General features: G+C 43.2%; 1 protein-coding gene across 1 annotated transcript; it reads right to left on the bottom strand.

Moving 5' to 3' along the window:
- Window positions 1–1,454: 1,454 nt before the first annotated feature.
- Window positions 1,455–12,672, bottom strand: PROZ (protein Z, vitamin K dependent plasma glycoprotein). Its single transcript, XM_054565880.1, has 8 exons — window positions 12,537–12,672; window positions 11,996–12,159; window positions 8,536–8,560; window positions 7,808–7,921; window positions 6,623–6,754; window positions 6,165–6,250; window positions 3,344–3,461; window positions 1,455–2,491 (listed from the first exon to the last, which is right to left on the bottom strand). Exons 1-8 carry the CDS (start codon window positions 12,595–12,597, stop codon window positions 1,968–1,970), a joined length of 1,224 nt encoding a protein of 407 aa, XP_054421855.1. The 5' UTR covers window positions 12,598–12,672; the 3' UTR covers window positions 1,455–1,967.
- Window positions 12,673–13,741: the final 1,069 nt, after the last annotated feature.

Raw genomic sequence — 13,741 nt, 5'->3', positions numbered from 1 at the left:
GATGTCAGGTATTGTAATCCCTCCTACTTTGTTCTTCTTTCTCAAAATTGCTGCAGCTGTTCGGAGTCCTTTATGGTTCCATAATATTTTTTGAATTTTTTATTGTATTTTTTATCACCATTTAATCTCCTACCCCTTTTATCCTTGAAATTACCAGCTGTTGTCTGTGTCCATGAGTCCTTTCTCCTTTCTGCTCAATTCCTCCACCCCCTGACCTCCCCCACCCTGGGCATATTTATTTTTGCCAAAGTCCTTTCAGAGAAATGGGCCAGGGCACCTGCAGATTGGCAAAAAAAAAAAAAAGTTATTCTGGGTGTAAAATATAATGTTAGAAATGAAAGAGATAGATAGAAATGAAAGAGTATTTAATACCTATAAGACTTAAACATCTGAATTGTGTTTAAATTCCCTGCCTTTCGCTCAAAGGAGTATTTAAATCAACTCACATTTTTAATCCCTTTAGAAAAAATCCCCTTTACAACTCTGTATAACGAGGCCCCAGCAGACCACTGTTCCCCTTGCATGTGCGTCTGGAGTTAGAGCTGCCCTCTCTACCCGTCTTCTGGTCTACAGAGCAGTTTGTAGAAGCTGTTTTATTTCACTCAAGGGAAATGCAGGACTGGAAATTATATGCATGTAATCGAGGAGCAGTTTTGCTACTTCCTAAGTAAGAGTGAAGAGATTAATTTAAAAGTGAGTATCATTTCTATTTTTTGCTCTCACTTTTCATTTTTGCACTCACTTTTCATTTTTCATTTTCAAACTTGTACCCTGATGTGGAGTTCTGGTCTGCAAGGGAGCACAGTTTTGGGCTGAGTTCTGAGTTCTATCTTTTACTTGTATTGAAGCTGCAGTCTTCACGGTGGCAATAGAAAAATCACTGTGATTCACACTTCTAATTTTTAACTCAGCTCCCTTTGGTAGATGATGTTATTATTCCATTTAGAGCCCAGGGGAGAGGCAAGGAGGCGCAGTTAAGTAACTGCGAGTCCGCTAGCTGGTTGAGAAGCAGAACTGAGAGGCTGAGCACCAGCCCTGATCCAAGGGGTCCCTGGACCCTGTCTGGGAGGTTTCCCTCCATGAAGTGCCTCTCCGAGCATACAGCCCTGTGTAAAGGCCCCCCTCTTCTTTTAGCCTCTCTTGTGCTTCCTGATCCTTTCTCTAAGACTATATAACATACTCCACTCAGTGTTATTTTCTTCTCCCGGGCTGACTCTCTTCTAGTTGCTTCTTCGAACACCACGCAATGCTTTCACTCACACAAGCAGTCAGCGGCCCTGGCACAACTATGAGGCCATTCTTTGTATCTAGCAATTCTTAGAAGCTTTCATCCCAAAGACATATACTCACTAAGCATATGTTTATTGTTATATGAAGTGACATTCATTGACTCGATAGTATTGGAAATCAGTAGACTTAGAAAAGGAGAGGATTTTAAGAAAATGGGCTGTTAGGACTGACAGATAGGTTTTTATTGTTTAATGTATCTCCCATTTTCTTAAGGTCTCTGTTTAGATCAAAAGTCCCAAGGAAAGAACTTTTTACAGTACTCAGTAATGATTTCATAAGCCAGTGATTTTCAACTTCTTCATCTCATGGCAAACATAAGCTAATTACTAAAATTCTGTGGCACACCAAAAAATTTATTTTTGGCCGATCTGACAAAAAATAGTTTTGATTCATTCACACCGGATGGCTATTGTTGTGTTGGCTGTTGACATTTTTTTATTTAACAGTCTTAAGAGGAAAGAGGTCAGTGCCTCTGACCAAATAGGTTATTGCATGTTTTAAAAATTCCTGTGGCACACCAGTTGAAAATCACAGTCATAAGCAGTAACCGATGGTTTGTTGATGGAATTGTTCTGAAGCAGTCACAACCGTTTTGCTGTGAAATTTCAGTTTAATTCCATGCTTGCAGTTAAAATGTGCCACCACATACTGTATTCTTTCTCAGTAGCTGCGTTTAGTCACTTCATGATTTGTCGAAACCAGAGTGAATATCTTGAAACCTTGGTGAGCAGAAACTCCTGTGTGTGCCCTCTGGACTCTTGGGCGGGCGCCAAGCACAGAACCCCTGTCAGGAACCAGGTGCCTTTGTGTTTTCTGGCGACCACGCTGCCCTCCGCCCACTGCGCCCCTCCAGCCATCGCTCCTCTCTCGCAGTATGTCCTCGTCGTCACTGTCACATTAAGGGCTGTCCCACACTCCTCGCTGTCCATGTGCATGACTGGCAGCTGCATCGGAGCGTTGCCCAGCTCGGAGCCATTCAGTCTCCAGCCAATGAGGAGGCCCTGTGTCGCAGGGATGAGGATGCCCTCTGCGAAGTCGCTCTCTGGCATACAGATGGAGAGCCCCATGTCTGGGCACTGGATGGGCACCTCTAGCTCCAACAGCGAAATGTCATTGTCCCCCGTCTCTTCCTCGTACCTCATGTGCACATGGATGCTCTTCACCTTTACTGTCAGTGGGTCCTTGCTCAGCCTATGAAAACCTGAAATAATGGGCAATCACTGGTTTCTGAAGTCAAGGTTGCAGTAATAAGAGACTCATTTCTCAGTGAACCATGTGACCAGGCAGAGGCTGGGCACGACAGACTGCCACGGCTAATTGCACTGATCCCCTTTCTTCATCTGTGGATTGAAGGGCAGTCACGGAACGAAGCATTTCAGCTAATCCCTCATTCTCTTTTTAAAAAATCAAAATGAGTTATTTTGGTGAAATGGTCAAAAAAGTAGGAAGAAACTATGAGGAACTTTTTCAAGCTTACCAAAACTTGGCTGTTTAGAAGTAGTTTTTCAGGCTGACATTTTGTTGACTGAAAAATAGTCAAGGATGAGGAGTGAAATACATTAAGGTTCTTCAGAATCATTATAGAACACTTTCTCTGATTATCATTGAAACTACGTGACCTCCCTGCTGGATAGAAATTACTGCCCAGTTTTCTCTGATGAGAAACTAGGGACAGGCAAGGTAGATGGTGAGCCCCACATCACAGCCATGGTCTTGGGTGACGGGGGAATCTGAACCCAGATCTACTGACTTATAGTCAGTTATATGTTTTTTTTAGCACAGCCACTCCATTTCAGTGTCAAGTTAAGTTATATTTTTATTGGCTGTGATTTCCTCAGACTGAATATTAGCATTTGCTTACTTGTTAGACCTAGACATTCCACCAGGTATTTTACATATGCTTTCTCACTTTATATGTATCTCAGTAGTATTGAAGCTAAATTCAGTTCTGTATTGCATTAAAAACAAAATTCGAGGGCTAAAAATTTCATTCTACATAGGATAGCATTTATTCCCACTGTGATCTTATGAAAATGAGTGCCAAAATACTTACTTGTTTTCACACTAATATTTCTGTGTAACAGTGAACACTTCGCTGTTGTCAGCACAAAATTTCCCTGTATTATAACACCACCACAGAAGTCTTGTCCTTTGGAATTTGTTAGTTTTACCTTAAAAAACCAAAACACAATAAATAACCAGTGACAGTTGGCAGGGTTAGGGGCAACATAAGTCAATGCTTAAGAACATGAGCCCCAAAGACAGCCGTTGAGGGAGTATATCAGCGGAAGGTGCGCCAGGCTGTGAGGGAGCAAAGATGGACCCTGTGTCCTAAAGCAGCCGCTAAACCAAACAATTCTAGCTAATAAGCTAACGAGGAAGCTGAAATGGAATTATAAAAAATACATAAGTAATCCAAAAGAAGGCAGAAAAATGGAAAAAACATATGGGAAAAATAGGAAACAAACAGCAAAATTACGAGTCTATACCTATGTAAAAAAGTATAAAGTGGTCTAAGTACTCCAATTAAAAGGCAGGGATTTGTTAGATTGGATAAAACAAAGCCAATTATATACTGCCTATAAAAGACACTTTAAATATAAATATAATTTACAAGTAAAAGATTGGAGAAAAACTACATGTTAACACTAATAAGTAGTGTTAACACCAGACATGGGGGATTTCAGAGCAAAAATATTACCAGGGATATAAAACAGATAAAATGTGAGATTATTCTGAGGATTAAATGAAATAAAACATGCACTCTTATAGCACAAGTGCTCGCTCAAGAAATGTTAATTATAGTTTTTAGTAGCTTAGTAAAGTGAAAAATGCTGAGCAAAGTGAAAGTTTTTCAAATTTAAGGTAGCTTCATTTCTGGGAATCAAGTGCTTATTAGTAATAGTTGCCGTTTATTGACTACATAAGTCAGGTATATTGTCTTTAATCCTCACTACAACTCTGGTATTACTATCTTTATTTTGTAGGTAGATAAAACCAAATTTGAGGGAAGATGGCATTTTCAGCATGAACAATAATCCTAGCTCGAGGACTACAAACAATCTAAGCTTGTAGTAAAATGCAGTGGAACACAGTGGCAATTTCTTATCTAGAATGTAAGAAACAAATTGCAAAGCTAACTTTCAACTTCACATCCTAGTCCAATAAATTCAGTTAAATAACTCAAGAACTATTTATTATGCCAGAATAAAAATCTAATGGTGTTTAACTTGCATAAATCGATGTGTCTCTAAATGCGTTTGATTTGTATGTAGAGAATGCTCACCTCACACTCCCGGTCCCATTGGTACCAACACTACTTCCACAGATGAAAATGGCCGCTAAGATTCCCCTGAAGGGACTGGGAGACTGAAGATGTGCATTGGCAGAACCAGACCGCCACTGCCATTCACGAAGGTGGGATTGCACACGGTCATTCCTCAGCCCCCCACCGCCCCGCATTCTGAGGCTTGCCTTGGCGCGCTGACGGGCAGATGACGATAATAATGCAAGTATGAATAGTGGGTCTCAGAAAGCGTAAGGAGAAAAAGCAACGGACGATAGTGTTCCCCAGCGGATAACGAGACCATTCTGGTTTTGTCCCTTTCCGTCATTTTATCTCCACTCAGTCTCCTCTCAAATCTGGATCATTAGAGTAGTCACTGAGCTCTGTTCGATTGTCTGTCCTGGCCTCCACATGGCAGCCAAATGACTCCGCTGGCTAAACTGGCTTTTAGGCATCAGGCTGAAATAAAAGTGTTAGGCACAACCCATGTGAGGCTTATTACTCACAGACGCTCTAAAGAAACTTCTAAAGCTGAGCTGTCCAACATGGTAGTCACATGCGGTTACTGAGCATTTGAGATGTGACTGGTCCAAAGCAGGATGTTCAAGTGTGAAATACAACCCAGATGTCAAAGATTTAGTAATGGAGACAAGATGTAAGCATGTTAATTTTTTATATTCGTTGCATGTTGAAATAATAGTATTTAGACTTATTGGAGTAATTAAGTACTTTATCCAAAATCATGTCATCTGTTTTACTTTCATTAGTGTGACTAGGAAATTTCAGTCACATGTGTGGCTTACATTATATTTCTATTGACAGGGTTGTTCTAAAGGTATTTCAAGCAAAAGGAGATGACCTGCATTAAAGGCAAGGACAATGGAAGCCATAAGTAAATAAAAACCCACATTGATGATATAAGCTATAATAATAAAAATAATACCTATTTCATGGAGTTGTTAAAAAAGAAAGAAAAGAATAAAGTACTGGTTTAAATAGCAGATGAGCCTAGTGTGAGGTGCTTGAAATAATTTGGGGGGACAGTAAAAACACTAACTTTATATATTAGGGAGTTAAAAGTGAATGTTTAAATGTCAAGAGTGACCATTAAATAGAAATATAATAGAATGTTTGACTTCTAAGCCAATCAAGGGGGGAAACTGGACAATAACAAAAATGAGTACAATGAAGAGAGAATTTCTGCACACAGTGGAGCTGGAGTGCTGGCTACGTGGCTGGGGAGTGGAGCCTGTGTCCTTAACTCTGGCCACCTGCCTTTCCCATGGTCACTTGCCGGACCCCGTGTCAACTCATCCGTCCAAGTGCAACTTCAGGATGTCTATGTTCTGAGAGAAATGACACTGGGGACAGTTTTTAAACTCCATAAGAAGACAGCTGAAGTTGTGACCTCAGCATTAGAAAGTGCTCTGAATTACGACGGCAGGATTAGTAGTAAATAGCTCACCTAAACCAGGATGCCTCTTCCTCTTTAGTCACGTTCCTATTTGGTTGGCAAAGAAGATGGAAATAACAAGCCGGATGAAATGTGTAACAAAAAGTTAAAACATGTTTACAAAACGTTTATTACCTGCCATGGGAAAACTTGAAGACTCTGCCTGCTTTTCTGCACTGTCCTGATGCATTCAGAATTCAGGATGCCACAGGCACACTTGTCTGCATTTATGGTGACGACATAAGAAAAGTCAGTGCCTTCCGAATCGAACATCAGGTTTCATCTGCTGGAATGGTGCTAACTACTTGCTCCTGATTTCTCAGTGCCCATTATTTTGACCTAACTCATGGACACGGAGCATAATTAAGTCACCTGCTCTCAATCCTGTGGGTTGGCCAAGATACTGCTGTGATGCAGGCAAGGTCCCACACGGAAGCAAGGAGGGCTGGCCGAGGCCTGGTCACGCCCCCTCTCCTGGAGAAGAGGGGGCTTTTCAAACGTTATTATAGGAGAAGGAGGGGTGTGGATGGGAGCCAACTGGGCAGGAAAGAGAGAGGCCACCTTTTCCCATTTCTAACTGGTTGCGAACTCACCATGAGGGATGCACGATTTGCGGTCTTGGTCCAGCTTATACCCCTTGGCACAACTGCACGTGTAGGAGTCCTGTCCCGGGTGGCAAAAGTGTTGACATCCATCAGTCCTCAATGGGTGACATTCATTTTTAGCTGAAAAAACCAAAAAACAAAACAAAACAAAACAAAAACAGGGAAAACCAGGAGTGCTAACATGGAAAGAGTCGTTTCCTTGTTAAATTTCCTTGCGCCTTGGGATTCTGGTTTTTTTCTGTCCAAATGTTCTCGTTCTTTTCAGACTTTTGGTTCCAAGCATTCCTCACACTTCCACCTTTGGGAACGTGCATGGAGAAATCAAAGGCTGAGTGAGTGACAATCCTTGTATTTGTGCTCAGGAAAGGTGACTTGGTCGTGGAAGTGTGTGCATATGTACTGCAAGGCTTCTCTCCACTTCCCTAGCTGTGTGTGCTCACTTGTGGTCAGCTTTCACTTCCTGCTGCAGTCGAGGCGGGGATGTGGGGTGGGAGGCTCCTGGCGTGACTCCACATGGGTGGTGGAGCAGCTGGGATGGGGGGAAGGGACACGTGTGGGGTGGAGGTCAAAAACTTGCTTCGGTACATGTTAAGTCTGGGGTGTCTGCAAAACATTACATGGGGTTCTCAAGGTGGCAATTAGAGTGGAGAGCTGGACTTCAAGGAGAGATCTGGGCTGGAAATATTTTTCCCTAGAAAATTGACTCTATATTGACCAGAGACATTGAAAGGATTATGTGAATTTATTTCTATATCTGATCATTATTGGTAGGAAATTGGTTCCTCCCTATCCCACAAGTAAATTTTGTTTTTAATTTACTTGTTTTAAGGAACATTAGTTCCCATGTGCCTACCTCTGAGCCAGCCTATGTGTGATTTGCCCTTAAAGGTGAACCCTCCAGGTCCCCTCTTCCCTTCTTGGGATGGGTCTGGTTCCAGGAATTCTCCAGAGCAGATTGTGAATGGTTTAGGTGGGAGTGGGTTCGGGAGGACGAGGAGGAGCCTCGCAGCCAATGGGACCATGGGGAGGCGTGTTTGGAAGGTAGGAGGGCCTGTCACAGGATGGTGTAGGTGGAGAATGCAGACAGCACTGGGTTCCCACAGGCACCCTTTGTTCACTCCTGGGAGCCCATCACTGTGTGGTGGGGGTGGGTCAGGGCAGGTGGGGGCTCACCAAAGGCGCAGTCCCTGCCCTCGTAGCCTGAGGGGCAAGTGCAGGTGTAGCTGCGGATGTTGTCCTGGCACGACCCGTTGTTGAGGCAGGGCTGAGAGCGGCACGGGGAGCCATCTGCCAAAGAGTTGTGAGAAACTTGTGCAGGTGGCATCACCTGGGCCCTCCTGACAGCCCCTGGCCCTGCTGCCCCGGACACCAGGAGGCGGGGTCAGGCTGCCGGGTGCACCTCCTGTCCCTGGGGTCCCATCCCTACCCCGTGTGCCTGTGATGTTTGCCTAAGTTCCCTTCCTTAGCCTCTCTTTCTTTGCCGCGCAACCTCCATGACTGGTGACTGTCGCTGGCTGCCCCAGCTCTTCACCTGATTCCCCTCACCCATCCCTTCAGCCCCCAGTCACTGTGGTCTCTGGGGGCCCCACCCACAGGGACGCCCAGCTTCCCCCCAAATTAACCAGAGTCCGATCCTTCGGCTAGAGGCCCCAGGGAGCCTGGGAGGCCACAGGAATGAGAGGAGCTGCTCTGCATGGGGGACCCCCGGCTTCTGCCACCCAAGGCCCCGAGGGAGCTTCTCCCTGACCCTGGCATAACCTTGGGAACTTCCCCACCCTCGTCCTCGTGCTTGTCCTCAGGGGCTGTCCAAGCACCGAAGGTTTGAATGTGCAATGCCTTACCTCATCTCAAGGGAAAAGAAGAGGAACTCACCCTTGCAAGAGTTGAGGAAAGCCACTTACCCATATACCTCTTCCAAAAGTCAACCTGTAAAATAAAAAGTGTTGGAAATAGATTGTTTCTTGATATTTGCTCCTGGAGATTGGCTTAAAGAAAATGTTGATTTTATCCACTTTATAGGAACATATGGATTGAAATAAAGTGCAAAATTCTTTACTTAATACCCTATTTGATATACATGGAACATATCCTAATTCATGTGTATTTACTGTAACCGATTAAAGGAAGGAGAAATAATAGTCTGTGATGTGCCACCCACACCGTGGCCACAGCCTCCCAAGGCCACTTCCCTCCCCCGGGGCAGCCTTCATTAGTGTCCTTGCTCTGTGGAGGGCATAATGTAAATAAAAAATTAACATCACTTTTTTATAAGCCAGTTAAACATCGATTAAACAATTAAAAGTGTGTATGTGTGTGTGGGAAGTTGGTTTTGGTGGGGGTATCTAAAATCAGGAGAATTATTCAGAATTAAAGCCTAGAAAGTAAACAAGTGATTGTATCTCTCTAATCATATTTAGACTTGTAACAACCTGAATGATGTCACAAGTACAAATTAAACACAGTTTTCCGGCTAGACCCAGAGGGTATTATGCTAAGTGATAAGTCAGGCAGAGAAAGACAAATACCATATGATTTAACTTACATGTGGAATCTAAAGGACACAAAATAAATGAACAAACAAAACAGAAACAGTCTCCAGTGGAACAGAATAGAAAGCCCAGAAATAAGCCCAGGACTCTATGGACATCTAATATTTGACAAAGGGGGCAGAAGCATAAAATGGGGCAATAACAGCCTCTTCAACAAATGGTGTTGGGAGAGCTGGATGGCTACATGCAAAAAATTGAAATTGGATCATCAGCTGACACCATACACAAAAATAAACTCAAGATGGATAAAAGACTTAAATATAAGTCGCAACACCATCAAAGTCCTAGAGGAGAACATTGGCAGGAAACTCTCAGATATCCCACGCAGCAATTTTTTCACTGATATGTCTCCTAAAGCAAGGGACATAAAGGAAAGAATAAACAAGTGGGACCTCATCAAAATAAGAAGCTTCTGCACGGCTAAAGAAAACATCAGCAAAATGAAAAGGGAGCCAACCATTTGGGAAAATATATTTGCTAATGATACATCAGATAGAGGTTTGATCTCCAAGATATACAAAGAACTCACTCGACTTTACTCCAAGAAGACAAACGATCCAATCAAAAAATGGGCAAAGGACCTGGGCAGATGCTTTTCTAAGGAGGAGATACAGAGGGCCCAGAGGCATTTGAAAGGATGCTCTGCATCACTAGCCATCAGAGAAATGCAGAGCAAAACCACCATGAGGTACCACCTCACACCGGTCAGAATGGCCATCATAAACAGATCCACAAACAACAGGTGCTGGCGAGGCTGTGGAGAAAAGGGAACTCTAGTCCACTGTTGGTGGGAATGCAGACTGGTGCAGCCACTATGGAAAGCAGTGTGGAATTTCCTCAGAAAGCTGAAAATGGAACTGCCTTTTGATCCAGCGATTCCCCTGCTGGGACTATACCCTGAGAACACCAAAACGCCAATACAAAAGAACCTATGCACTCCAATGTTCATAGCAGCACAATTTACAATAGCCAAGTGTTGGAAGCAACCTAAATGCCCATCAGTAGATGACTGGATCAAAAAATTATGGTACATATACACAATGGAATACTACGCAGCAGAAAGAAAAAAGAAGTACTAAACTTTGCGACAGCATGGATGGAACTGGAGAGCATCATGCTAAGCGAAATAAGCCAGGGGGTGAAAGACAAATACCATATGATCTCACCTATAAGCGGAACCTAACCAACAATGCAAAGAAGCAAGGAAAATATGACCAGCAACACTGAAAGGAAAATAAATCAACAGAGACAAGAGGGAAGGGGGGGCAGGGAAAGGGAAGGGAAGGGGAAAGTCAAGGAACATATAGCAAGGACTCATGGACAAAACCAAAGGGGAAGAGCTGAGGGAGGGAAGGTGGGAGGGGGCAAGGGAAAGAGGTGGGGGGAAGGCAGAGACAAATGTATTTAAAAAGTAAATAAATTAATTAAAAAACAAACAAACAAACAAACAAAAAAACAGAAACAGTCTCATAGATAACAGACATAGACATAGATATAGAGAACAGACTGATGGTTGCCAGGTGAGTGGAGAGTTGGGGAACTTGGTGAAAAAGGTGAAGGGATTAAGGAGTACAAATTGGTAGTTATAATATAGTCATGGGGATGTAAAGTACAGTATAGAGAATATAGTGAATAATATTGTAGTAACTATGGATGGTGTTAGATGGGTACTAGGTTTATCAGTAGGACCACTTTGTAAATTATATAAATGTCTAACTACTATGCTGTACACCTGAAACTAATATAAACTAATATTGAATGTCAACGGTAATTGAAAAATAAAAATCCTCCACAATTTTCCCTTTACCAGAAAGTTTTGATTTCTCCTAGTTTTATTAAAGATGGACTATTTCAGAAGAGTTCTCTGATATATAAGCATGTAAAAATGATTTTTAGAATATTTTAAAAATACTTCCTGACTTGTGTGGCTCAGTTGGTTGGAGCATCATCCTGTGCACTGAAAGGTTGTGGGTTTGATTCCCCATCAGGACACGTAGGTGTCGGGCTAGATCCCCAGTGGGAGGCAACCAATCGATGTTTCTCTCTCACATTGATGATTCTCTCTTTCCCCCTTCATCCCCTTCCTCTCTCTCTAAGAGCAATGAAAAAATGTCCTCAGGTGAGGATAAAACATAAAAATAAAAATATTTTTAAAATATACTAGAGAAACAGGTTGATATGTTATTCAGAATAACTTTAATTATTATTACTGTTATATGTAAAACTAGGAAGTTTTTATTAAATATTTTACTATTCTGAAATACTTACAAATATTCAGCCTGTCAGTTTTGACTTCTTTATCTTCTGATAAGCTTATGAGTAAGTAAGAATGATTTGCCTATATTATTTAGCTTTTTAATTAAAATTATAGATTATGTAGTTGCTTTTTATTCAAGTTATAGATTATGAGAGATTTTTCTCACTATGTAGGCACTCTAGAGAGGATTTTGTTTCTTAAAAATATGCTGATATATTGACACAATTAAGTCTCTATTAAAAATACCAAATTCTGTCAGAGTCATGTCAAGCTGAGTGATGTTTGTGATGAGTAAATTAAATCAATGTGCTAATTTGCTTAACAGAAAAAGAGTTGAAGGGTGTGGAACTGAGTTAATATCTGAGTCCCCTTCTTACTAGACGCAGAAAATCATTTTACTGCTCTCTGTTTCCTCATCTGTAAAACTAGGATTTTGCCACCTCACAAGTAAACAAGTTATAAATTTAGCTTAGTCTCTTTGAGAAATTATGCCCTTGAAGACAGCAGAAATTTGAATAACCAAAAAGTATGTGAGTTCCCGGTGGGAGTACATACAGTGATCGCGTCGTTTTCAAATACTTCTCTTGCTTCTTCATAGACACAAATCTCTTCGTAACATTCTTTTTCCAAATTTCCCTGAAAGAGCTCTTCCAAAAGATAGGAGCCAGCACGCTTCCATCTTACCAGAACATCATTTGCTTTTGAGGCAGAAAGAAAGACTATGGAGCGAGATAATAATGTAAGTACTGTCATCGTGGATGGACTTCCTCGAGAATTGTGAAGCCTGCTTCAGGGGGGTCAGAGTACATGGTGCTGCGACTACATGACGTCCATCTGTGGCCTGGCCACCGCTTTTCCTGTCCCCACTAGACCAGGCTCAACTTCTTTCATGCCTGCTTCTTCCTGGGCATCTCTTCTGTGAGAACCCCAAGGGACACCATTTCCAATATATTTGTCATGGATGATAAAGAGACCAGAAGGGCTCTTTTGGGAGCTGAGTTAAGACCTGCTGGTCACTCAGGGGTTCCTCTATCCTCTGAAAAGCCCCCTGACCAAACTCACACTGTCCAGGAGGACACAGGAAGCAGACACCAACCTGAGGGCTCGGCGCAGTGGAGGACCAGGAGGAACAGGAGCAGCTGGACACAGCCCGCCATTCTGACCACTGCCCTGGGACAGGTCTGTAAACACAGGGGCCGAAGTCCGTCCTGGGCACGCTCACAGCGCAGCAGCGCTGCTGAAAACGACCACCAGCCCTAAAATGTGGAGCCAAGCAGGAGACAGAAGCCAGAAGTGAGAAAAGTGTTTCCTGCTAAGAGGACATTTCACATGGAATTTTATTGCATAAACTCATTGTTCTAAATATATGCTGCAGTTGTGCATTTTTCTGTTTAAGGGAAAGATGGGAAAGGAAAGGCAGAGGAATGAAAAGCCAAAGCAAAGAGGGCTTGGGGAGATATTTAGGAGACAGAGAACTGGATAGACTTCTTGGGGGTGAAGTCAGGAGGTCCTGTCCAAGGAAATAGGGCACTAGAACTAGAGAAAGCGATCCCTCCTCACACTCGTACACAGCCTAAGTAACAAGCATGGGTGGGCTTCCACCCCAAGCTACCATCCCCGGCCTGGGGAGGCTGCAGTGAGCAGGACAGTGGCCTGGAGCCTACATTTTAGGTGTGTGTGGGAGGGCAAGAAATAATGTCATATTTCACTATCAGGAAGAGCTGATTAGCAGGCAGAGGGCAAAGCGGGCACTATTTCAAACAAGCCGGTCACAGAGGCTCCCTTTGGAAGAGGAATCTGAACACAGTGAGCTTCATGAGCCTTATGGGATGTGGGGGTTGGGGCAGAGGTGGCCAACAGCCCTGAGATATTAGGGGGCGCTGCTGCCTGGAGCACAGCGTGGAGGAGGGCATCCACAGGAGGGCAGCAGAGGACCTGAGATCACAGACAATTCGCATTTAAATTGGATGGGCCAGGGGTCAGCAAGCTTCTCTGTAAATGGCTGGAGAGGAAACCTCAGCCCTGGGGCCTCACCTAGTTCTACGTGAAACAAGCCCAGCCAGGTTTCCTGGAACACCAGTGCCACATGGAAGAGTGGACCTAGGTTATAAGAACCAAGTATGTCCTTGAACTGAGAATCACCCTCAGCGCCACAAGGTGATTAAATACTCTGAGGGGTCAACACACCCACGCTCCCCCCTCTACTGATTCCTGGCCACACACTCACCAAGTGGATCAGCACCAGGGACTGACCCCCAGTGGATGCTTGTTCTCAGTCTCTGTCTCTTTGTCTGTTCCTCT

This window comes from Pteronotus mesoamericanus, unplaced genomic scaffold (genome assembly GCF_021234165.1).
Source record: "Pteronotus mesoamericanus isolate MK-2021 breed Mesoamerican mustached bat unplaced genomic scaffold, CSHL_Meso_final contig_169, whole genome shotgun sequence".
NCBI classification, from domain to species: domain Eukaryota; kingdom Metazoa; phylum Chordata; class Mammalia; order Chiroptera; family Mormoopidae; genus Pteronotus; species Pteronotus mesoamericanus.
The sequence above is the reverse complement of the archived record's forward strand: the minus strand, read 5'-3'. Positions and strand labels throughout refer to the sequence as shown.

Excerpts from the sequence above, each read along its gene's own strand:
- PROZ (XM_054565880.1), bottom strand. The coding sequence starts at position 12,597 with ATGGCGGGCTGTGTCCAGCTGCTCCTGTTCCTCCTGGTCCTCCACTGC. Across the intron at positions 6,755-7,807 it reads GGGCAGGGACTGCGCCTTTG|CTAAAAATGAATGTCACCCA; the intron begins GTGAGCCCCCAC and ends TGGTTTTTTCAG. Across the intron at positions 2,492-3,343 it reads AAATATTAGTGTGAAAACAA|GTTTTCATAGGCTGAGCAAG; the intron begins GTAAGTATTTTG and ends CCATTATTTCAG.